The sequence below is a fragment of the Ailuropoda melanoleuca genome, chromosome 1, assembly GCF_002007445.2.
Source record: "Ailuropoda melanoleuca isolate Jingjing chromosome 1, ASM200744v2, whole genome shotgun sequence".
NCBI lineage: Eukaryota > Metazoa > Chordata > Mammalia > Carnivora > Ursidae > Ailuropoda > Ailuropoda melanoleuca.
In genome coordinates, this window is record NC_048218.1 from 17045463 (window position 1) to 17071051 (window position 25589).

Below are 25589 nucleotides of genomic sequence, written 5' to 3' on the forward strand. Positions count from 1 at the left end.
TTGCATGGTGCACTGGGTGTTATATGCAAATAACGAATCATGGAACACTGCATCAAAAACTGGGGATGTACTGTATGGTTACTAATATAACAAAATAAAAATTATAAAATAAAATAAATGTGTGGCTTGTCATATATAGAAAGTTTTAATTCTTATGGAGTCAGATTGATCAATTTGTTTCTTTTATGACTTCTGAGTTTTTTATAATGCTTAGAAAAGACTTTCATAATTACTTCATAGTTATTTATGTGTCATCCTCCCATTTTTATCTAATATTTTTATAATTGCACCTTCAGGCTTAAATATTTAATTCATATGAAATTGATATTGATGAAAGGAGATAAGAACCCACAGATGCCTACTTAAGGCCCCAACACAATTCAATGGATAACCCATCATTTCCTATTCTGCTTTAAAACTATCTTTTTTTAAAACTATAAATTAAATTTCTATCCATATGTATCTCTATTTTTATATTTTCCATTCTTTTCCATTGAGCCTATCTATTATTGTGCTAATCAAAACTGTTTCAATTATTGTGATGTTCTAATATATTTATTTTCTGTTGATGCTTATCCCATTCATCACTTTCATTTTTTTCATCACTTTCATTTTTTAATAGATATTCTTACAGGTTTATTTTCTACATACACTTTAGAATCAGATTGGTTAAAAAAAAAGCTCATGTTGGTATTTCTATTAAGTTCAGTTTAATTCCCAGCTTTTTAGATTAATTTAGAGAAATCGGCTATCTTTATATTTGATTTTGCTTAATAAGAGAATTATCTTTATTCACTTATTTCTTTCATGCATAAAACTGAGAACTCTCTGATTTTTTTCTGCATGAAAGAAAATGATTGATTCTTTAGTCACTTAACTCTCGTTAAGAGTTGTAGAGTTGATTCTGTTTGATTTTCCACATATACAAGCATATCATTTGCAAATGAAAATTTTGCTTCCGGTTTTTATAACTCTTTTTTTCTTTCTTTCTCTTGTCTAATTGCATAGGCCAGTAACTCCAGAAGTGTCAAATAATAGTGATGACAGTGTACATACTTTTTGTGTTTTCCATGACTTTATTGGTAATGCCTTGATGTTTAACAAATAAACTTTTTATCAGCTTTCAGCAGAGATACCCTACACTCCTGTACTTTCTAATTCTCCTGGGCTTTCCTTATTGGCTTTCTTTGTCCTGTACCTTCAACCCTGAAAATACTCTACATTCGTTTAAAGATAAAAACAAAAACAAAAAACTAAATTCTTCTTCACCTATTGCTTCTAAAGGAAAAACTGGAGTAGAGGGCAAGAAGAAAAAGGAGCTTGCTAAACCACACAGCAATAGCCAAAACATAGGGTTAGAAAAAGTTCCATCTAGCTGAGGTAGTCCCTCTACAGAAGGAAGGACCGGAGGGTGGGGAGGAGTCGAGGCCACTCCCGCCCCCAGCCCCACGTCGGTGCCACCCGCGGAGATGAAATGTGAGCCCGGGTGGCCCAGGACGCAGGAGCCGGCTGCCTGGTCTGCCGCCTGAGCGCTGCGGACAGAGACAAAGAGACCCGTCCCAGCGCAGCCCCGCGCGGGCCAGCCCGGGCTCCCCTCGGAAGGCTCCCAGGGCAATGGCCCAGTCTCCCCGCGACCCCCATCTCGGGAGTGCTGCCCTCCCCCTCTGATCATCCTCCAGCCCCTCCGCGTCTCGGGCCCTCCCTTCGCTCCCAGCCCTCTTTCCAGTCTGTCTGTCCGTCTGTCCTGGCGCGCAACCTCCGGCCACCGGCTTGGATGGACGCGCGGAGGCTGCCCGGGTGTCCAGGGATCTTGCTTCCGAAGTTGGTCCTGTTCTTTGTCTGCGCAGGTCAGTGGCTTGGGGTGGAGGGAGAGGGGAAGGGGACTTGGGACTGAGCCTGGGTCGCCCTCGGGGTTACGCGGGTTGGGCGGGACGCACGGGGACCTTTGTGGGAGGGCCAAGACTGTGTGGTCCCCGCTGGGCAGCCACAGAAGCCGGCGCGCAGGGACCCTCGGCTCGACCTCCACGCGGTTTTGTTTTGTTCCTTTTCTTTAACTTTCCCTTTCTTCCTTTTTGCCTCCTTTCTCTTTCCGCAAGCAACTTAAAAACCCCAGTCCCACATTTAGGGAATTTTACTTTTTGGATAGCCTAAAATTGATCGAATCCTATCCACGACTCCGGAATCTGAGGGCGAAGGGCAAAGGCTGAGGGTGGGAGAAAAGCATCGTTAAAAAGCACCTGAGATTAGAGGTATTTGCTGAAGTTTTAAAATAAACTAATGTGACTTTTCCATTTCAGGATAGGCTCTCCGCTGCCCCTGCTACCTCCACGTTCTGAATATTTCGAAATAAAAAGCTTCAGACCTTTGGGTTTTTTCTTTAGATCATTCTCAAGTGTAGTAGTCTGGATAACTGGATGCTTTGGGTTCAAATATAAGGTTTTCAAGGGGCGTAAATTCACCCAGAGACTAATCTCTTTTCATCGATTTCGTTAAGCTCTGTTTATAGGTGAAAGAGATTTCATTTCCCTCCTCCTAATTATTCTTCCTGAGAATTGCTAATAATTGATGGAGCCAAGCAGTTTTCTTGTTTTGTGACTTGGAGCTCAAAAGGCCTTTCATTGGTTATTCATATATAAAGTTAATTACATGTGTGGTTTTGCCACTGCTTTATATTCATAAAACACGCTAAAAGCAAAGTTGTTTGTAAAGTGTTTTTAAGTCTATCACTTCCTAGGATAAAAATCACAGGCAGCAGGAAATTTACATAGTACTGACTTAGCTTTTGATACTTACAAAGATACTGCAACAGAACCGAAGACGTTCAACATTGTTACTTGAACATCAAGAGAATTGAATTCATTCAACCTTGCCAGAAATGACTCCCTAAACTTCTATAGAAATTTTCAATGTGTACATTTAAATGTAAATTAGTGGCTGTCTATAAGTTATTTAAAAGATACTTTATTGCAAGGAAAATGCTGACTTTCAAATACAAAAATTTATAAAAGTAGGAAAAGTACTTCCCATTCAATGAGGAGAAACCACATTCTAACCTGTTTACAATGCTTATTTCTCTTAATTACAGTGTGTGAGGTTTTCAGAATTTGAGAGACTGAGAGAAAGAACTGCATTAATACTAGTTTTATATTAAAATCTTATTAGTTCATTTGAAGCAATGATTCTTTCCACCTCCTCTGTTTATCCAAAGAAAACAAAAATTAGAAAACAGAACAGGACCTCACTCATCTTTACTCAGTCACACCTTGAACAACAACTTATTCTTTTGTCTATTTTATTCCCTGTGGTAAACTGAAAGCTTCTAATGTGCACACTTTTCCTTCCTTTCCTCCTGTGCCCCCAGCGCTAGGTGCACAGTCGCCGGACGTCAGGAAATCCAAGAGCTGGCCGGCAACAAGTTTGGTTAGTTTAGAAAGTTTTCCTCCATGCATTTCTTCTCTCCTTCCGCATCCCTCCCTAGTAAGCTACAAAGTAATCACAAGCCAGTAATAATGAACTACTTACTGTCTTTGACAAGAAATGTTTAGCTAATGTGTTCTTTGTTGTTAATTCCTGAACTCTTTGCTTCAGAAGCCCTTTTATGCTTGCCATATTTATTTACCCAATATTTGTTGAGTGAGGTGTGTTGCGTGATGTATAGGACAGAAGCCATGCTCTGAGTCTTATCTGGGAGATAAGGTGTGCCTACTTCAATGTATAGAAGGCTGTGTCGTCGGAAATTATAGTCGTGTGCTATAGGTGTTCACAGGAGGGGACCTCCTCTCTGGCTTAGGAGTGTAAGCTCTATGAAGATAATGTCTGTCTGTTTTGTTCAGCGTAATATCCAGAGACTAGCAAAATACCTGACCCACAAGAAGAGCTCAATAAATATTCGCTCAGAGAAATTGAATTAAAGAGGAATTTTAGGAACTAGACCTTTGATAGGGAAACTTTGGACATAAGGGAATGGAGTAGGATATAATGTGAACAAAGGCAAAAATCATGAGATACCTATTTACAAAAATACAGAATTCATTTTGGTTGGAACTAGGAGATGTGGCTGGAAAAGAGGAGTGGAGTTAGATGGGGAGACAATGCACCTATACTAGTCGAGACACCCTGTTAAAAGAATTGCCAGCTTTAATGGTACAAAACCCTAAGTAGATGCATTGCCCATCACCCGAATTATTTTCCCCCAAAGCAAATGCATTAAATTCACGTTGCATTCGTTAGGGATGTAAGAGCAGAGTTTCTCTGCCTGAAGCATCATGTTTGCTGTGGAACCACCTTTGGAAAGAGACCCAGTGAAGTTTATATTATTATCCAACTCCCACTGCAGGCGACAAAGACAGGATTTGGCCAAGGTTTTACCTTCCTGGCCTCAGCCAGTGACTTCTGTCCCCGCCCTTTCCTTCCTCTCTTATCCTCAGCTGTAGCTTACAAGAACCATTTCTGAGCAAGTGCTTGCAGCCAGATGTTGCTTTTCCTGTGCTACACATTCCTTAAGGTGGGGTGAGGGTTGTAGAACCTTCTTCCAGATCATGCCTTTAACTAAAGTCACTGAGGAAATTTCAACTGGCTATTTTTCAAGGATATTAACTTGAATATTAGAAGTAATATCATTTATCTTCTGAAACAACTGGAATGTTCCATTCTTTACAAGTGAGAAAATGCTCTGGTATCTTCCAAATCTGATCTTCATAGAATTATTCTCAAATAAACTGGAGAAAACAACTAACATATTAAAATAAGATTTGAGGTGTGGTCAAAACCTCAGTTTGGAAATGTGACTGTGAATGTATTTGCCGTACTATTAAATCTGCCCTTTTCAGTTGTTTAATTCTGGGAAGTTGACAGGAGCACTGGAAAATGCCATAAAAAAATGAACAATGTGTGACATGATCTTGATGTTTGCTGCAGGTATAATCCAGCTTCTTGGCTACAAGATAATGGGCTTGGTTTCCTGTAACATTGGTTCAAAATATTTTGATAACACCATGTCCTTATAATAGTAGTAATTGGAATACAATAATAGTAATTGGATCTTTAATATTCATGGAGAGCTGAATAAGATGTCACTAGCATGGTGTCATTCAAAATGCACCCCATGAAACTACTTACATAGGGGCTGTCCTGCTTAGACAGAAGAAGTGGGGACCTCAACTCTCCCACTATCTGAATGGCTTTAAAAACACAAAGGAAAACATCACTGTGAAGCCTCTTGAGACAACTAACTAGTCTAAATATTTGAATGAACTAAACACCACTAAAAATGAGAGCTGTAGAAACTCAATGAGAAAATGAAAAAATAAATAACCTTAAAAAATGTGACGTACTCTGGAAAAAGCATACACTGTCAATAAATCATTAGACTGTGTTTCTGTCTTCAAATTTTAACAGTGGTTTTAAGTACAGTTACTGAGTATTACAAGGGTAATTATTTTTTTCTCTGGTTTCTTCTTATGACATCTCAGAAGAAAACATTAAGGTAGAAATAAAATTGAGGGGAAAAATACGAATATTTTCACTTGCTCTGGAAAAGCCATGCAGTATTGATAAAGGTGAATGAACTTTTAATCACATCCATTTGTCAAAAATCATCCTGCCAGGGAGGTGATTTAAAAACAAAATCTGAATTTTCCTTTCTAGATAAATCAATCACATGGAGATGCAGATACAGTGTAACATCGTGCATTTTTCAGTTATGATTTGACAGGAAAGCAAAAGAATTATATAATTTAGATCACAGTTAATGTTACCTGTAGAGAATGAGCTGGAAAGGGCTTATTTTGTGGTTCTTAAACACATAACTTACATTACCAGCCTATAACTTAATGTTTTCCTCATCATGTACCTGAAACTCACATATCCATTATAATTTATACCACTGATTATAACGAAATGATCTTAACATAAATCATTTAGGTGGCCCAAAGAATTTTTAAAAGCTAGGGTAACTTTTATTCAGCATTTTGGGTCTAATTTTCATTACCAAAAACATACAGAAAAAAAGACAGTAATTTGGTTTTATCAGCTCCAACATGTCCTTTTTACTCGGAAAAATACATTTTCCCCTTCCCACAGTGCTGTTTCATAACTTATTGATTCTTAAATCTGGCATTAAATAAATTCTTAAGTATTTACTAGTTAGTTATCTACAGGAACCTCTTCCTACAACTAACTCATTATCTTCCAATCCAGATGGATTGACAGGATATGCAGACTCATTTGTGTTACCATATGTGTGCAAACTGTAATTATTAAGATAAAAAATGTAGAGAAAGGATAACATTAATACACTGTCATGAAAATATACATCATTTTAAAATTATCTCCAGTTGAGATATGTCAATGACACTTTCCATAAAATGAAGTTAATTGGGAGTACTACCCTCAAGTCAAGACTTTATCATTTCAAAATTATAAGAATTCTATTGAAAAACTGAATGAGTGATTCATTGGATCATTCATTTCTCCCTTCACTGTCTCATTCAACAATTCTGACTATCAATTATGGTGCTTGATCAGGAAATTCAAAAAATAGTGATCTTTGCCTCTTCTAGATTAATGTCCAGGAGGGAAGGAAGACTAGTTTAGATGCTTACACGTGTCTTGGAATTCTGAGTACATAAAACGAATATCTAAAGGCACTGAAGAGTGTTCGTTGACTGGGTGAGATATGAAATAGAAGACTTTTTCATGAAGCTGTGATTTCAGAACTGTGAAGGACATACGTGGTTTTATTTTGCAGAGGTTTGCCTTGCTCAGTGTGGGAAAGACTGCAGATCTTACTGCTGTGATGGGACCACGCCCTACTGCTGCTCCTACTACGCTTATATTGGGAATATCCTCTCGTGAGTACTGGTCAGATTTGGCAATACTGATGCTCTTCCCATTGCTCAGTTATGTTTTCAGAAAGTACTACGTTATAGGTAGGGGCAAGAAATTTTGAGAGTCGTCATTATTGACATAAAATCTTCACGGAGATACTAAACACTCATCACTACCTAGTGTGTTATATTATTTGACAAAATGTGCAAATTGATATGCAAAATAAGCTGCTTTTATTAGAAGGGAGTTAAAAAGTATTCTTTTACTGCTTAATTTGTGTTCCAGAATAATAATGGTTTTAGTCGACTGCATTCATATCATTGATTATTTTTTAACATTGTAAATTATACGCTTTTGTCTGCTTTGTTGAAGGATTTGTAGGCTAGAATTTGTCATTTAATTATGGCTAGTTTATTTTGCCATGTATTTGTCTAACCCATTCAGTAGATATCAGGGAAAAGAGACATTATGAATGGAAAACACTTGAGATATGAAATGTCGATTTTCTACATAATGCATATTAAGCAACTTCAGGAAATAAGTTTAGAGCCCAAGAAAGGCCATCAACAGTGTGAAGTGGTAACCAACTACAAACGTCAATGAAACATACACACACAGGATGTGTTGAGCATTTGCCCATAACAAATTAAGAATTTATTTTGGAGGGGTGCCTGGGTGGGTCAGTCAGTTAAATGTCTGACTCTTGATCTCAGCTCAGATCTTGATCTCGGGGTCATGAGTTCAAGCCCCACGTTGGGTGCAACCCTGGGTGTGGAGCCCACAGAAAGGAAAAGAAAAGAAAAGAGAAAAGAAGAGAAAAGAAAAAAGAAAAGAAAAAAGGAAAGGAAAGGGAAGGGAAGGGAAGGGAAGGGAAGGGAAGAAAGAATTTGTTTTGGAGGTGCTTCTGGGCAAAGAGAAATGGAGAACAAGAACTGCTTTCAAGGTTGTATGTCTGAAAGGTGTACAAATCTCAGTTCTACTTACACAGATCTTGAAGTCGAGAAATCAGAAAATTAGGAATGTTAAGAATTTTTGGAGTCACAAATCACCCATGGCTTTCCAATAACAGTAAGAGTTTAGCCTCTCAGACTAGTTCCTTAGTTTTTACTTTTCAAGTGAGTATCAGGATGATTTGGGAACCGTTCTGTTGTGGCTTAACCCCTGGCCTGTGAAGGCTTTAGTAGAAACAGGAAAGATTAGGCATGAAGGGAAATGTGCCTGCTATTTTAGGAATATGTCCACTGATATGGCTTATAACTCATCCTCCATTCTGAGGATAGAAAACCTGGCACCACATAAACTTTCTAGAATCAGAGTTGGGGCTGATATTAGAGATCATGTCTCTGAATAAAGCCAAAAGGAATCATATTTCGGGATACTCTTGAAGTCTATCATGGCTATATAAGAAATGTCAGGCTGTAATAAAGATTGATGAGTGGAATTTTAAGCATTCTTTGAAATGCAAAATAAACCCTAAATAAAATGTTTGAAATTTTTCTCATGGGAATCTTGTTGGAAAAGGGATTAAGTCCCCTTTTTGCATTAGAGATCATTCAGAATGATATTTACAGGAATTAATCAGCTCAGAATACCCTGAATATAAATATATAATGATATTTCACATTGGTATATCACTTCTCACTTTTAAAGTAGTTTAAAATACATTATTACTGAATTTTAATTCTATTTTCGAGTGAATTCCACATGCCAGCTATTGCTGTTTCTGGTAGATGTGTAAGTGGGCCCAGCAGGTGGTATGGATTTGGGAAAACTGGCTTCAGAGGGATTTTATGATTCTTTGGTCCCCTGGCTCCTGGTCCCATCTGCTAATGTACCAAGGTTTCTGTTGTGCCCTTATTTCTCACCTCATAGCTACCTCTACCCTGGTAAATACAGAGAGAAGACAAAATTACTTAATTAGAACTTAAAAAATTTAAACGTATAGATGTGTTTTGTATGTTTTATATTTGCATTCACATTTACATTTTTTTTAAGTTTTTTTTTTTTTTTTTTTTTATTTGACAGAGATAGAGACAGAGCAAGAGAGGGAACACAAGCAGGGGGAGTGGGAAAGGAAGAAGCAGGCTCCCAGCAGAGGAGCCTGATGTGGGGCTTGATCCCATAACGCCTGAGCCTGAGCTGAAGGCAGATGCTTAACTGCTGTGCCACCCAGGGGCCCCCACATTTGCATTTTTATGGCACATACTCTAACTCTTTAATTATACCCTTGGTTAAAGTAAAGAATTAGTTGAATTGATATATTTATCTGGGTTATTTGGGCCATGTACTTGTTATGTTTGAAAAAAGGAATTGTGTTTTGAGTAGGGGGAGAAGAAGAAACACAGATGGCATTATATTTCAGGCTGTTAAAACTGAATTTTCTGTTCAAAATAGAAGCCACTAAGTAAATCCTTTGCTAAACAATTCTTAGGAGGAAAAAAAAAAGAGAGAAAAGCTTTAAAGTGTTTTCCCTACTGAATAAAGGAGAATACATTTTCAGGATTTCCACTTATTGTTTAGGATTTGAAAAGAGGTCTTAACTCCACCCAAGGCTTTTTTTTTTTTTTTTTAAGTTGGTTTGGTGGGGGGAGTAGATAGGAAGAAAAAGTCATTCCAAGAATGCTTACAAAAGTTCTTTCATGCACATGTTTTCAAATACTGCTATTTTGGACCTCATAAACTACACTTCCTCTCTTCCAAGTATCCAGGCACATTCTTACTAAAATCATTTTAATCATCTTAACAGAAAATTAAATCTTTGTAGTTATTAGAAAAGTAATAAGGAAGAAAGCAATAAACATAATGGAATGTTATGTATCCTAAATTACTAATTTTATAAATTGTTTATAATTTGGTTTCTGTTCTCATTTGTTTTCAAAATAGAAGATATTTTGGCTCCATTTAAAATGAGCTAAAAAGAGGGCAAAATACAATTTGGGTCATTCTAGACTGCTCACAAATTGGTAAGGTAAGGTACACTCAATCTTCATTGCTGAGGCCCCTCTAAAATAATCAGAATAAAGATGTTTAGCCCTTAACTCTGTTTACTTCAGCTCGCCTTTCTGTTTTGCAAATTAACCAGGAAGGCTCATTTTTAAAGAGATCACAAGAGCAAACTTTCAACTTATCTTTTAGTTGAAAACTCTTATTTTACTCAGGCCCCTCCTTTATAGACATTTTATATTCTAAATATGAGTTAATTTTGACAAATAAATTCAAATTATACATCCCCCCATTTTTTTCTTTTCCTTTCTCTTTCAGTTAAACATTCTTAATTTTACTTATGTCTCATGAAGAATTTTAAAAATTCAACTTTTAAAATAGTGTATCAACTTTTTAACTGAAATATAGCTGGCATATAACATTAGATTAGTTTCAGCTGTACAACATAATGATTCAGTATTTGTATATATTGCAAAATGATCACCACAGTAAGTCTATTTAACATAAGTCTATTTAAAATAGCATATTTACTTTTTTGGTTATTATGGTTACAGATAATAAGCTCAATATAGAAAAATAGTACCATTTTTCAGAATTTAAGAATGCTTTTACAGAAGTCAGCATATAGTATGCAATCAGTTATGTACAAACACATAGGGAGTGCCCTTTAATTACCATGGCAGTACTGAGATTCTGGGATCCAAAAATGAATAAATGATATACCTTGACCTCTAGGATTTCACAATCTAATAAGAGAAGAAAGTGTAAACAAATAATTCTAATTCAATGAATTAATCTATAAAGTGTCACTGTAGGGCCAGGAAGAGAGAAAACAGCTATGTCTTTGTGTGTGTGTGTGTGTTTAGAAGGAAATGTTTAGAGAGAGTCTCATAAACATGACACTGGATCAGAGTATTGAAGGAAGAGTAGATATTTACATAAATGGACAGTAAAGAAAGGCAGGTACATTCCAGAAAGAGAGAGACTCTCAGTTGCAAAGGCAAAGATACAAGAAAGGAGATGATTAGTTTGGGAAAACCCACATTGTTCACTGTTGCTGGAGGGCAAAGGTTAAACTCTGAATATGGAAAATGAGTAAGCAGGGAAGACAAAAGATAAGTCCTGACTTTCATATACTTTTGTTGGTAGATTACATACTTTTATTGACCATACCTAGAAAAACTGAAACAAAATAATTCATTATTTTTCTGGAAATAAGATAGCTGGTTTTATATAGAAATGACACATTCTTAGACACCACCATGACAAAGGACACAGGTGAGAAGATGCCAAATGGACATTATTTTCTTTATGCCATAGAGAATGGATTTGGAATAAACACTTTGTAATGTTGCACTATTTAGAACAACTTGACAGATTATGTGACCTTGGAATTATTTCTCCATTTTTGACATTTTTCATCACAGGGGTAACTACCTCAAGATTAAAAGCTTTACTATGCTTGAAAGTGAGGATTGGGCCAATTCAAGAAGTAAACAATTTTTCATCAAATTGATTTTCAAATATTTCATTCAGCCACTCTTGTCCATGAAAAATAAACATCTGTGATGAATATGGAAAGGGATATTTCAATTTTTGCTGCTGATGAAGTTCAATTGACATTCCCGAGAGAGAGGATCCAGCATGAAGATGTGGTTGTAGAGTACTCTTTAGAATTAGAAGAATTCAAGGGGAGAGAGGGGGTAATTGAGTGCCTAATTACTGTTAGTAATGGAACAAAGTAAAAACAGGACTTTACTGGAAATGAAGGGAAACTGCTATGTGAGGAAAAAAGAGCATTGCCCAATATTGAATATGAACCCAATAATGCCTAGGGTGGACTTAGTGAGCCAGATAACAAGATATAAGATTTAATCCTTTTGCTCAAAAATAGATTTTTGCTCTTCCAGTTTGCCTCTGTAAAATGCAGCTCTGTCTAGGGATTTCAGAGGACCATCCGGCCAACGCAAAATCCCCATGGGGGAAAAAAATCAAGAAGAAGAACTAATAATGGAGATCCTGGGGGGATGAAGTTTCTTTTCTTCTCAATGAAATATGAAAGATGTATTGCCCACAGTTTTGTCAGGACAGCTAATAAATATCACCACATGATTTTAGAGCCATGTTATGCATGGAAGCAAAACCAAGTTAAAAGATAAAGGTTTCATATTTTCAAATGGCTTTGAAGTCATACACTCATTACGTAGCTGAGCATTCTAAATAAAACACATGAGGCTCTTCAAATGCTGACTGGAACATAATGTATTTTGAAAGGCTTTTGGTATTGGTAAAAACATCATTTAAATTAATTAACTTAAAATATTCTTAGTACTTAGATACTAAAAAAACAACTCCGGAAGGTGCTTACTGAGCAAGTAGAAGTTTGTGGGGGGGTCTTATTTTTAATCATGACACAAAGATAAATAATTAATATAATGTTAAAACAAATATGAATTTGATTTCAAAAGTAGTAACAAATTATGTTTAATATAAGAATTAAGTCAGTGTTTCTCAGAAGCCATTTATATTTTATGGGTTATTTTATTAAGAGCAAATGTAAACATCTAGAAATCTAAAACTCTTCTTAGTCAAATTTACATTCTATTTCATCATAATTGCCTTTGTAAATTAAGCTTAAATGTCAGAAACATAATTTGTTTTTAAGAAGAAATGAAGTTTCTAGAACATGTTCTCAGGAAATTATATCTGTAAATATGTATAGAGATATTCTATGTTCTACACCATGTTCTGGGGGATACAGCCTTGAATCAAAATGGCTCTTGCCCTTGAATTGTTTATAAGCTACCAGGGAGCATAGATGTATAAGAGATAGTTTAATCTATTAGGGGGAGCAAAAAATGCAGTGGAATTAGAGAGGAGGTGCTTTTAGTCCAACTTTAGGGTCCTAGGAAGGGTTCTTAAAGGAGAGTAATTCTAGATTAACCTTGAAAAGAAAAGCAATTGATAAGATTCATCGCTTACTTAGAGTTAAAAGAAAACATTCAGCAAACTAAGAATAAAGAGGAAAATGTCTTCACCTTAAAATATCTTAAAAAAACAAAAAAAATCCAAAAAACCACCCCTACCTCAAACTAGACTTAGTGATACAATATTAGAACCTTTCCCTTTAAAGGCAACTGTAAGGCAAGCTAGCCTCTAGCCCTTCTATTCAGCATCCTACTGCTCTGGTCAGTGTAATGAACAAGATAAGTTAAAAAGAGGTGATAAGAATTGGAAAGGAAGGAGCCAAATTATTATTATTTTTAAATGATATGATTGCCTATACTCCTCGGACTATAAAAATGAATGAGAACTCACCAGGATTGCAGCATGCAAGCTCAGTGTACAAAAATTAGTGTATTCCTATATAACAGCAACACCCAGACAATGGAATATTTATGTAGTACACCATCTCATTTACAACATCAACAACTATAAGATACCTGGTAAGAAATCAAGCAATGATATATGTATGGCATTTATGGAGTAATAGAAATATATAAAAATTTCAAAGGATGAAAGAGACACTTGAAATTATGATATCTGTGAAACTGTAGATGGGAATATAGTAAGGATGCCAATACTGTGATATGGCAGTTCTTCCTGAACTCTATGTAAATTCAGTGGAATTCTCAATACCCATGTTTTGGACCATTTTTTTGTTGACTTTGACAGACTGGGCCTAATGTTTATGTGGGACAGTAGGGGAAAAAAAGACAGATATGAGAAAGAACAAAGTGAGGAGACATGCCTTGGAGACATCAAGATTTATTACAAAGTTATAGAAAATAAATTGTGTGATATTGTTCATAGATAAACGGATAGAATGTAGAACTTAGAAACTGACTTGTGTATATATGGAAATTTGATAGATAACAGATGGCATTACAAACCAGGGGAGGTGGATGGATTATTTAATAAATGGTGCATTAGCTATCCATATGGGTAAACATTAAACTAGATCACTCCATCACACCACACCCAAAAGCCTATTCCTATTGGATTAATAACATAAATGCCAGAAGCAAACGTTTACAGCTTTTTAAAAAGGGAGAAAATGACATTATGGTATCAGGATAGGAAAGATTTCTAAAATAAAAGATAAAAGCACAAATAAAACTACTAAAACTAAAAACCAATATACTGTATACTTTTTAACAAAGATTTTTATCTCTGTGACTTATTTATTTTATAAGTGGAAGTTCATATCTCTTAATCCCCTTTATCTATTCCATCCATCTCCACCCCCATGAGCTATATACTTTTAAATGGTGAGTTTTATGGTATATGAATTATATCTCCATTAAAAAAATTTTTAGTATATAACGCAACAGAATTCCATAGACAAAACATAAGGCAAATCCCCCACTTGGGGAAGATACTTGAAATTCATATGACTCACAAAAGGTTAATATCCAGAACGCTCAATAGGAAAATGGGCAATGTGTGTACACACAAAAAATAACAGAGCAGAAAAGTGGAAGGGCAATAAACATATGGAAGATGCTCCAGATGGCTAGTTAAGCAAGGACCTGCAATACCATCTCGCACCTGTCAGGCTATCAGTGCTCTTAAGTGAGACTGTACTGAGCCATGTGAGCAAAGGTGAAGGGGACGCAAAGGTGAAGGGGACTCACACTGCTGGTGGAGGAAGAAAAACTGTTACCAACACTTGGGGAGCAATTTGACCACGTTCAGTCAAGATGAAGATGGGCATACTTTGGGGTTTAGCAATTCCTCTCCCACATATATTCCCTATGAAATTCCCAGATCTGCAAAAGGTGGTATTTATCATATTGGTGGACATGTTAAACTAGCAAAACATTGGAAGCAACCTAAATTTCCATCAGAAGGAAATGGATAAATAGAGTATGTTCATATGATGGAATGGGATACAACAATGACAATAAATCAGTGCATGATAATGTATCATTATAGTAAGTCTCAAAACTGGTAATGCTGTGTGGAAAAGAGCTAACCGAAACAGAATGTGCAAAACATGGTACTATTCTTACAGAGTTAAGCACATAAAATAATTCTGTGTATTACTGGAAACATGGGCATGTGGTAAATGTGTAATTATCTGGGGGAAAGAAGGGTATGCATGAGTTTTAGGATTTTCCAGGACTGAGAGGTTTCCTAGAATGCAGAATTTTCACTGCTACAATGGGGACATTCCTTGGCAAACTGGGACAAGTAGGTCACCTAGGGAGAAGAACAGGGAGGAGGCCTTTGACTCTAGTGTTTTATTACTAAAAAAATTAAACAACTGAAGCAAATATACATTATTAACATGGAATGAGTCTGGGTGGGGAATATGGGGGTATGGGGGTGTTTTATATTATTATCCATAATTCCTATCTTTGAAAATCTTCCAATAAAAAAGAAGGAACCAATGGAAGCCTGATGATGGCTGGAATGAATCACCTGGACACCTATGATTCTGAGCCCAATTCTGTTGTGTGGGTTTTCCCGTGTCACCAAGCGATGAACTCAGTTCTGACCCTGTGTGTGGAGACAGCATCAGATCCCACAGGTGAAGGCCTCAGTCCTCCAAGACCCCCTTCCACTCAGCCATCAATGGCAAGTCCAGGTTGTCACCTTTGCTTCTGACTGAGCAGGTATAGATTGGAGATTACAACTCCCCCCCCCCTTGGGTTCGATTAATTTGCTGGAGTGGCTCACAGAACCCAGAGATATATTTTACTTATTTTATTATTAAAAGAAAGAACTCAGCCACAGCCTGATAGAAGTATCTAGGGCAAGGCATGAGGAAAGGGCTCTGAGCTTCCGTGTCCCCCTAGCACTCCACTCTCCCCAAATCTCTGCGTGTCCACCAACCTGGAAGCTCTCCAAACTCTGTCCTTTTGCGGTTTTATGGAAGCTTCATGACATAGGTATGACTGAACTCAATCTCCAGCCCCACTCCCCTCCCCAGAGGTTGGTGGGTGGGACTGAGAGTTCTAAACCTCTAATCACATGGTTGGTTCCCCTGGCAACCAGCCCCCATCCTCAGATGCTTTCTGAAAGTTACCTCATTAAGGTAACAAAAGACACCTTTAGGAAATTTCAAGGATTTTAGGAGCTCTGTGCCAGAAATAGAATGAAGACCAAATGCGTATTTCTCCTTGTAAGTATCACAGCATCTTAATAACATGCACCTTCTGGTTTGGTATGTGTAGGGTGGGACCTGAAATTCTGCAACTTGAACAAACTGCCAGGGGATGGCGAGGCAGCCCATCCTCCAAGCACACTTGGGTGGGCAAGGCTGGCGCTAAGTGACAATGTCCTATCCTAGGGGATGAAATGGTAGGAGAGAAAGGACTTGCTGACTAATAGAATGTGGGGCCAGCGACTGGGTCTAAAAGAAAGGAACAAGCCCAAATTTAATTCTGGAGCTTTCACTTTGGATGATTGGGTGGATGGTGTGCTGGGAACTAATACGAAATATTCAAGAAGGTTCAGAAAGGGGAATTAATTCCATTTTTAATTATGTTGAGTGGCAGAGAAGCGGGGGAGCAGTGGTAATAGGCTTTCTAGCCTATAGGCCTAGTTCAGTGGGCCTTCAACTGGTGAAATGTACTAATCTGAACTCAGTGGGAAGCCCGGAGCACTCACAGATAGATTTGAGAGTACAAAGCCGAGACGTGCCTGTTGAAATAGGTGTAGAAGACAGGTGCATGAAAGAGAACAGCAAGCCAACCTCAGAGCCCCAGGGAAATTCGGAAAGACACTGTGATTTCTTTCCTTTCTATATTTAATCAGCCTTTTGAAAAGTGTTATACATCTCGTTCAGCCTCCCTTATTTTCTATCCCTTCAAAATTCCTGCGCCTCTGTGAAAATTGATCTGTTCTTCACTAATCAGCCTGAATAAACCTTCGGTGGTAGGACAGTAAATGCCTTTATTTTCTTCTATGTGCTTTTTGTGTTTTATGTCATCTAAAGGATAGGATTCATGGCTTTTCAGTTCATTCTGAATGGAATATGTTGTCATGACAAATCAATTTATGTGCTGGTTCATCTTTATTTACTCAGACCCTGTCCAAACAGAATCGACTCAATCGGGTCATATACCCCTGGTTTTAGAGGCTACCTTCATTAGATAGAAACCTGAGTTTGGTCTTTCTTCTAAGAGAGACTGGGCTTGGTGGTAGCAAGTATTATCAGAATGAAAGGAATTGCCCTTTATTTAATATGTTCTCTGTTCCACATGCGTAAAAATATATTAGTTTATTAATCTTCAAAATAGTCCTCATGACCGAGGTATTATTATTCTTGTCTGAACAGATGAGGAAGTTAAGGCTCAGAGCTAAGTAATTTTTCTAATTTTCTATAGCTACCATGTAATGAGCAAGCACTTATAACTGTGTTCTTGACCTCTTTCTGCCACTCCCCACTGCCTCTGGAAGATCTGAAGATTTCAAAAGGGTTGAATAGAAACTATTCATTGCTATAAGACCTTATAAAGACCTAAACACCGTATTTTGGGAGAAGCCCTTTTTTACTCTTAATATCTGGATTAAATTCCTTCCCTTATGCTGCCATAACATGATCCTTTCTCTACTCTGGTATTATTTATCACTTTATTCCAGTTCCTAAATTATTTGTTCGCCCAGCCGTACTCTAGACCCGGAGAGGCCAGGAAGCCAGTGTAAAGTTTAGCATTGAAGACATGGGGCGGAACCAACTGTACGATCCATAACAGACTGTTTAATGCAGGTCAATCCTCCATTTACTCATGAAAAACCCGAGATTTCTGTGGGTTCTACCTAAATAGGTATCACCTAGATAAATAGTTGTTTAAATAAATCAAATCATAATTGGAAAATGTTGATTTCAGAGAATCTCTTTTCATGGAGGATAAATCAGAGATCATTCATGTCATGGTTTCTGTGTAGCCAGTCATCACTTTCCAGTCACACAGTTTAGGATAAAATGTAATCAGATGAGAGGGATAAGACTTCAAAGACCAATTTGATTATAATGATTTCACCTCTTGTTGCATTTCTGGAGTGACCATGCTCCTTCAGTGATGCCATGTCATCCGCCAGCCTGTGATTATGAAGGGAATGGCCTCCTGTGCAGCTCTATTCACTTGCATAATTTTTGGAGATAAAATGTTTTGTTGATAAAATCGAGGAGGGAAGAATTATGCACACACAGTGATTTTTATTGCATTCTATTGGGAGAACGCTGGGCGGGGGGGCGCTACCGGCCAGAACACAATGTCTTTCAGCTGTCTCCCAACTACAAAATGTTAAGATGAACACACCCATAACTAATGAAAATTTCAGAGGGCGATAATAACCTCATAAAGCGTAATAGGATTCCATCTGAAAGTGCCACGGGTGAAAGCCTTGGCTATTTAACCCATAGTAACTCAGAGACCAATGGAATTTGGAGTTTCGATATTCATGTTTAAGGAAAGAGAGAGATTGATCTTACAGGTAATAGGAAGAAGGCTTTTTTATGCCTCTGCACAAATCTGCCAAAAATAGAGAAAAATATGACAAATTACTTCAAACATACGCTGTATGAATTCATGCTGTTAAAAAGGAGAGCAGAACTCTACCTTCCTATGCTGCATTTTGCAAAAAGTAAGTGCTACCTGTGGTAGCAAATGACCACCTGCACAGCGTTGATAAGACATTTTCCCTCTCAGACACCAGGAATAATAGACGATCAACCTCCCAAGTGTTACACATAGAGAACTACTTGAATTTACATTTATCAAGTGAATGGCGATTGCAATCTGAAACAATACCCATCCTTACATTAAGTAAATAGACCTCTTTGCCCTTTGCCAGGGGGAATTAAACAAAAAATAATTCTTTGTGATTCTATTATTAATTAATAGTAGTCTTAGTGATAGGAAGTCATAGAAGAAAAACCAAGAATGTTCAGATTCCCAAAAAATGCACTTGAGTTTTTCTTTTATGCCGTGTAAACTCTGTTCTGCTAATAACAGTGAGCCCCGGTTTATTAATTTGTAAAAGGGGAACAGCAGTAACCACTTGCCTACCTCTCAGAATTTGGCTAAAGAAAATATTTGTTCATAAAAGCATTTAGAAGAGCTCTGCACATTTTTGCTGTCATTAATGAAAACACTGGGCTTTGAAAATGCTGGAGCTTTGTAAAACAGGAAACAGGTGGGGGGAGCAAAGTGACTTCTCCAAGGTCATCCAGAAATCCATGAAGGATGCGCAGAGCAAATGCCACTTTGGATGCAGAGCCCTCCCTGGTCCTCCAGGCCAAAACTTGGGCTCCTCTCCTCAGGATAGCACCCTCAGCATTGAGTAAAATAAATGACCCTTTTAATCAAATGGGATTGCAGTCTAAAAACTGCAAAACCAGCTAATTAAGTCCTGTGTTCTGCTGCCCAGCAATTGCTAAAAGCATAATATAGCCCAGAAAGTCACGTGCATTAAATAGACAAATCTGCCATGTTGCCCTAGGCTGACCTATGAATTAGAGAAGCCAACTCAAAAATAAGTAAACAAGTCTAAAAATATATATATAAACCTGATTTGTTAAAAAAAATCACATATGTAATAGCAAATATTAAGGGGGCAATGATTTGTTTTACCAAACGATTCATTATAAAGTTCCAATTAATTCGCCTTTCAAAATTTATTTTATTCACAACTTTGCGGAAATATATATTGTACGTAAGGCTGGTGCATCTCCATTGATGATATGTCAGTAATTAAGGCACAAAACAGTGTTCTAACCGCTGGTCATTTCAACAGAGTGATCACAGTACTCTATAGATTTGAGTGTGCCTTTGCATGTAAAAGTTTAGAAATGCCCTGATTAGGCTTTTTAAAAAATGTCTTAATCAGCAGTTCTCTCGATGTAAGTCAGTGCTTATAAGACAAGAATAAAAAAGGCAATGACTTGCCTCTGATGATATTATACATAACCTATATTTTGCAACAATCGCCAGATTGAAAATATTTTCAGTGGTAGCGAATAAATGCCAGATGGCATGCTGAATAAAAAGTCATTGATCATAGCAAGGATCCGCTGAGGTCTATCAATTCTCAAGTGCATTTCTTTACACTCAGTTTGTTGGCTTTAAACAGCCAGCTTATTGTACATGCTATATATTTTGCTTAGTGTTTGTGGAAAAATAGTTTTTGTCTCATTATTACCTTTCATTGCAAGGATTGGCTCCAGTTTTGGGTAAGACAGAGAAAGTATGCTCCATTCTCTGCCTCCTACTGAATGCAGCTATAGAATTTGGGTGGAATACACGAGGCAGCTATTTCAGGTATATGGAAAGTAAACAGTAGCAAGTGGATTGGGGAACAAGACCAAAATTCAAAGTACTGCCTAACGAGCCAAGAGTTTACCAGTGTTTTTTCCCTCTGTTTCCTCCACTCTGGACTAAACGTAGCCCAAAACACATAAGTAGGCTTCAGGATATGGACACAGAGAGATACAGGGCAATCCCTCTGGCTAAATAAGCAAGGTCTCTTCATGCTGAAAGACAGTGGGGTAAATACCCCGATTTTGTTTCCTCTTCTCTGTTCTCTTGTGTAGCTCCCAGTGATCTTTTGGTTGCCACAGCAGTGGCAGTGACAATGACAGAAGCCTACAATTCTGAAACTGGGGTATCTTCCTTTCTGATCAGAATGATGTAATGCCAGGAGGATGGGGTGAATCCCCACTGTGTTTTTTTCTGTCTTTGTCCTCCTAATGTTCAATCCTGGATATGATACCATTTTCAAAGTATGCAAAGAGCAAAAGAAATAAAGACCATTTTTCTTTTGTTTTTTTTTTAAAGATTTTATTTATCTATTTGACAGAGACACAGACAGCCAGTGAGAGAGGGAACACAATCTGGGGGAGTGGGAGAGGAAGAAGGAGGCTCCCAGTGGAACAGGGAGGCTGATGCGGGGCTTGATCCCAGGACCCTGGGATCAGACCCTGAGCTGAAGGCAGATGCTTAACGACTGAGCCACCCAGGCGCCCCTAAAGCCCATTTTTCTGACCAGAGAACCAAAAGTGTTGCCCCAGGGAACCCGAAAGTACTAGTGAGATCTTCATGCTTGCTTCAGCAGCACATATACTAAAATTGGAATGATACAGAGAAATTAACATGGCCCCTACACAAGGATGACGTGCAAATTGGTGAAGCATTACATGATGAAAGAAAGAAAGAAAGAAAGAAAGAAAGAAAGAAAGAAAGAAAGAAAGAAAGAAAAAGAAAGAAAGAAAGAAGAGAGAAAGAGAATGAACTAGTGAGATCTTCAAAATAGAAGAGCTCAAGAAAGTGACCTAAGGTTCCTTGTGACTTCCTGGGCTCATCTCAAGTTGCACGTGTGTGGATCCGACCCTGAAGAGTATACATAGAACTTAAGAACTGAATACAGGATAGGCAGCTATCCAGTTCCCAGATTGGCAGTTGGGTGGTGTACACATGGCTCAGATCCAAACCTGACTGCAAAGCCTCTGAAAATGGAACTGACATTAAAACCACAACCACTGGTCTGACTGGAACTTGTGGTCTAAATTGAACCTGGTTGATTGCCTGCTAAAACAAAAATCTCAGAATTCCCCATCCACCTAAACAAAACCCAAAAACCTCATAACATAATACTCAAAGCCCAGGATACAATTCAAAATCACCCAGCATACAAAAAACAAACGAAACAAAACAAAGCAAAATAAGGAATGTCAACTCGAAAGGCAAACACAATCATCAAGCAGTGGAGATGTTGGAACTACCTGACAGAGCTTCTAAAGCAGCTATTATGAAAAATGACCCCAAAAGTAAAGCAGGCACTACCTGAAATTAGTGAAAAGACCAAAACAGAAAAAAAGAAACAAAATATGAAGAACTAAGCAGAAATTTCAGAACAAGAAATACAGTAGCTATCGTTTAAAAAATTCACTGGATGGGCTCAATAGTGGAATAGAGATAAAGAGTGAGTGAACATGGGGGCAGAGGAAGGCTTTCCAAGTTTGGCAAAAGAGAGAAACCAAATGCAAGAAGTTCAATAAACTCCTGTAAGGATCAACTTAAGGAAATCCATACCCAGACACATCATAATCAAACTACTGAAAACTAAAGAAAAAAATCTTGAAAGCAGCTAAAAATAAGCAACAGATTACCTACTGAGGAGCTATGATTTGAATGAGTCCACATTTGTCATCAGAAACCATGGAGGACAGAGAAATGACACATTGTTTATGTGATGAAAGAAAAGAATTCAGACTTCTGTAACCAGCAAAAATATCCTTCAGGAATAACAGTGAAATAAAGACATTCTCAAATTTAAAAAAAAAAAAAAACTAAGAAAATATTTAGCTAGCCGACTTGATCTAAAAGGATTACTAAAGGAAGTTCTTCAGAAAGAAGGCAAATGATGCCAAAAGGAAATCTGCAATATCAGGAAGCAAAGAAGAAAATTGGCATACAGTTGGGTAAATATAATAGCTTATTTTTCCCCTTTTGAGTTCTTTAAAATAGGTTAGACTGTTGGATGTAGACACATATAAATTGTATATTAGAGTTTTCAGTGGAGGTAAATGTGATACATAACACAACTGTTCCATAAAGGGAAGAGACTAAAGCCATCTCTTAGACGGTGAAGTTCTACTTTCTAACTAAAGTATGAAAGTGATTTTCCATAATGATGAAAAGTCTGTGTTCTGTAATCCTAGAGCATTCACTAAAAGGAAAAACAAAAACAAAAATGCAACCACCAAAAAACCCTGCAAAACCTACAGCACAATATAAAGTAAGGCAGTGAAGGGGAATTGATTGAAGGAATGCAACACAAAGGAAACAAACAGAAAGAAAATAATAAGTGACAGGCCAAATATACCAGTTATTACATTGGTGGTCAAAATGCATCAACTGAAGGACAGAGAATGGATTGTTTTTAACTGACAGAAATTTATCCTATCCACATGATACTCATTTCAAATACAATGATATTGGTAGGTTCAAAGTATGGAAGGAGGGAAAAATGGGGAGATGTTGGTCAAGGGGTACAAAGTTTCAGTTAGCAAGATGAAAAATCTGTGGAGATTTAATGTAAAGCCATGTGACTATAGTTAGCAATACTATATTGTGTAATTGAAATTTGCTAAGAGCAGAGATCTTAAATTTTTCTCAACACACACAAAAGAAACAGGCAACTGTGAGGTGATAGGTATGTTGATTACCTTGATTGTCATGATTATTTTACAATGCATACATGCATGCATATACTGAATAATCAAGTTCTATACCTTAAATATACAGTTTTTAATTAATTTTACCTTAATAAAGCTGTGAGGGAGGGAATAAATGAGCTATCAAGCCATGAAAAGGAAAAAAAAGTAAAAGGATAGAAAAAAAAATGCATCAGGCAAACATTAACCAAAAGAAAGCTAGAGTGGCTGCGTTAATATAAAACTAAATCCAGAGCAGAAAATATTACCAGAAATAAAAAGTGATATTGAATAATGAGAAAAGGGCAGTTAATCAAGAAGACATAACAATCAAAAGGAGAAATTCAAAATTTTGATGTTTGGTTTCTATAAACAGCAAATAAAGAAGCTTATTTTGTTTGCGGAAACACATCTTACAACAGTACAGTATGTGTGCATGTTGACTTACATGGAGGGTTAAATGAAAGTATTTGCATTTTCCCTTTCTCTTTCTTCTTTATTTTTAATTATGAGTCATGTCAGTGAATTGCAGATAATACCATGGAAGCTTCGATTTATTCTACTTCTAAACCAATCTACAACTTGGCAACCCCTGGCATTTTTAAGTGTAAACACTTCAACTAGGAAATGAGATATTTAAGGGGATGGCCCACACATAGGCTTTTTTGTAGTGCACCAAAAACCCGTGGCAGTGAGAGTAGGAATATTAATTTAGCAGACTGGATGGAGAGTGTGCCCTGAGAGTGACATGGAATGAAGACAAAGACACAAGCCACAGAAAATTAAGAGTGTCAGTAATTAAATTTTGTGGTAAAAATGACTAAAATAATTAACTTCAACTTAGGTTTAGTAAGAGAAATATACTATTTCATGAAATGTGGACGAGAATTTTGGAAGGGAAAAGAATATAATATTAAAACCAAGACTCTAATCACTGGCAGGCTTTCCCAACTAGGTTCATGCATTTAAAAAAGTTCATTAAACTATTTAAAAAGAATGATCTTGGCTTTTTTCTTCTAATCTAAATATTTATGAGAAAGGAGAGCTCACAAAGAACAGCAAGACCCCAGAATTCATTCCTTCCCTGGTGCAGGAGGAAAGCAGTTCATGAGAGAAAAGAGCTTATCGTGAAACGATTTATCCAAAGCCAGTAAAATCTGTTCTGCTTTTCAGATTATCCTATTAGGAAGACTAACCCCCAGGTGTTTCAATTAATCGATGGTATGATTTAAAGATCTGCAAAACTTTGTAGGTTTTTTTTTTTTTCATGCACTGCATCATTTATTTCAAATAACACTTTTAAGCCTATATTAGCATATAGGAAACTAAAACATATTTATTAATTTCTTAAATCACATCCAAGTTTTTAAATGTCTTACAGCTGTAAACACCAGACGTTAATTTTGTCTGTTCATAGGAAAGTAGATTTTTCCCAGCATTTACAGTAGTTTAAATTAGAGGTTGCTAAACTTGAGTATGCATGAGAATCACCTAAGAGTGCTTGCTAAAAATATATTTCCCCAGGACCTAAACAAGAAATTCAGGTTCAGCATTTCCAAAATGGAAGCCAGAAACCTATATTTTTAATGACCAACAAACAGCCTTTGGGTTACCATGGTCTAAATTAACTATATCAAAACACATTCCATTTTTGGGTTCCTATTATCCTGTTTAGTTATCAAATTAAGAAATAGAATCAAACTGCCATTATAATGAACTATAGCTTCTTTACCTTTCTATAAACTTACATAAAGACTTATTTCAAATTACTATGGTAAATATATTCAGGAGTAGTGAAAATAAAAGGTTATAAAAATTTATTTACATTTGATCAAAGTAACTGAATAGAGGGGGCAATCAATGACTTCTTGGTAGGTCCTCAACAGTTATATTTACAAAGCTTTTACCTCTATCAAAAATAGGGTTGTAAAATGGTGATTGCGTTAGAACCTGTTCCATGGGTGGCTACAAAGAATAAATTAGTAGTAATTTACAAACCACTTAGAACAACAGCTAGTGCTCAGTAATTTCTCGTTACCATCTATTCTCCATGATTATCAGTTACTTCACCAATGATGGGCAAAGCAAGGAATGGTATTAGTATAACAAGGAAGCTGTGTTGGTTCAAACCTTCTTCCTTGGCAAAGGGAATCAAAAAAGTGGGACTATAAATATAATCTTCACCAGGAAAGAATAAAACCCTTAGCTTAAATGCCACACAGGCTGGACCCTTTCTCGCTCAATTTTAAGAAACATAGAAATGAGTACTTGCACTCGGGCTCCCTAATCAGAAAAACGTACCCTCAGCCTTGCTCAGCTCTTGACTTCTGGCAGATTGCACTCCATCTGTATTGTCTCAGTGCTGGGAAGCTGGCATTTCCTCCTGATTGTTTTTGTGCCTTCTTAATACCCTCTGACGCAGCCTCCGGCCACAGTGAGCTTCCTCCCTGAGCTGGGCAACTTACTTCCTCAGCTTCCATTATTGCTCCTGCAGTACTCACTCTAAGCCCCATAGAATCCATTGTGGCATTAGTAACGCTTTCTTTTTATTGCACGGGCCCCTTCATTGCATTTAAGAGGGTGCATTTTTGTAACACTTGCAAAGTAAGATATTTTGACCGTTTCTTTTAAGACCACAGTCTCTTTCCAC

General features: G+C 37.1%; 1 protein-coding gene and 1 non-coding gene across 2 annotated transcripts in view; both read left to right on the forward strand.

Annotated features, from left to right (window-relative positions):
• The first annotated feature begins 1454 nt into the window (after window positions 1–1454).
• The window catches only part of CYYR1 (cysteine and tyrosine rich 1), a 99969-nt gene continuing 75834 nt past the window's right edge, over window positions 1455–25589 (forward strand). The window contains exons 1-2 of the mRNA XM_034656496.1: window positions 1455–1847; window positions 6749–6851. Of these exons, the coding sequence (XP_034512387.1) occupies window positions 1775–1847; window positions 6749–6851 (176 nt within the window). The 5' untranslated portion in view covers window positions 1455–1774. The remainder of the gene's footprint in view (window positions 1848–6748; window positions 6852–25589) is intronic.
• LOC117795471 lies at window positions 20827–20928 on the forward strand. Its single transcript, XR_004619510.1, has one exon. It is a non-coding gene; the product is annotated as a U6 spliceosomal RNA (small nuclear RNA).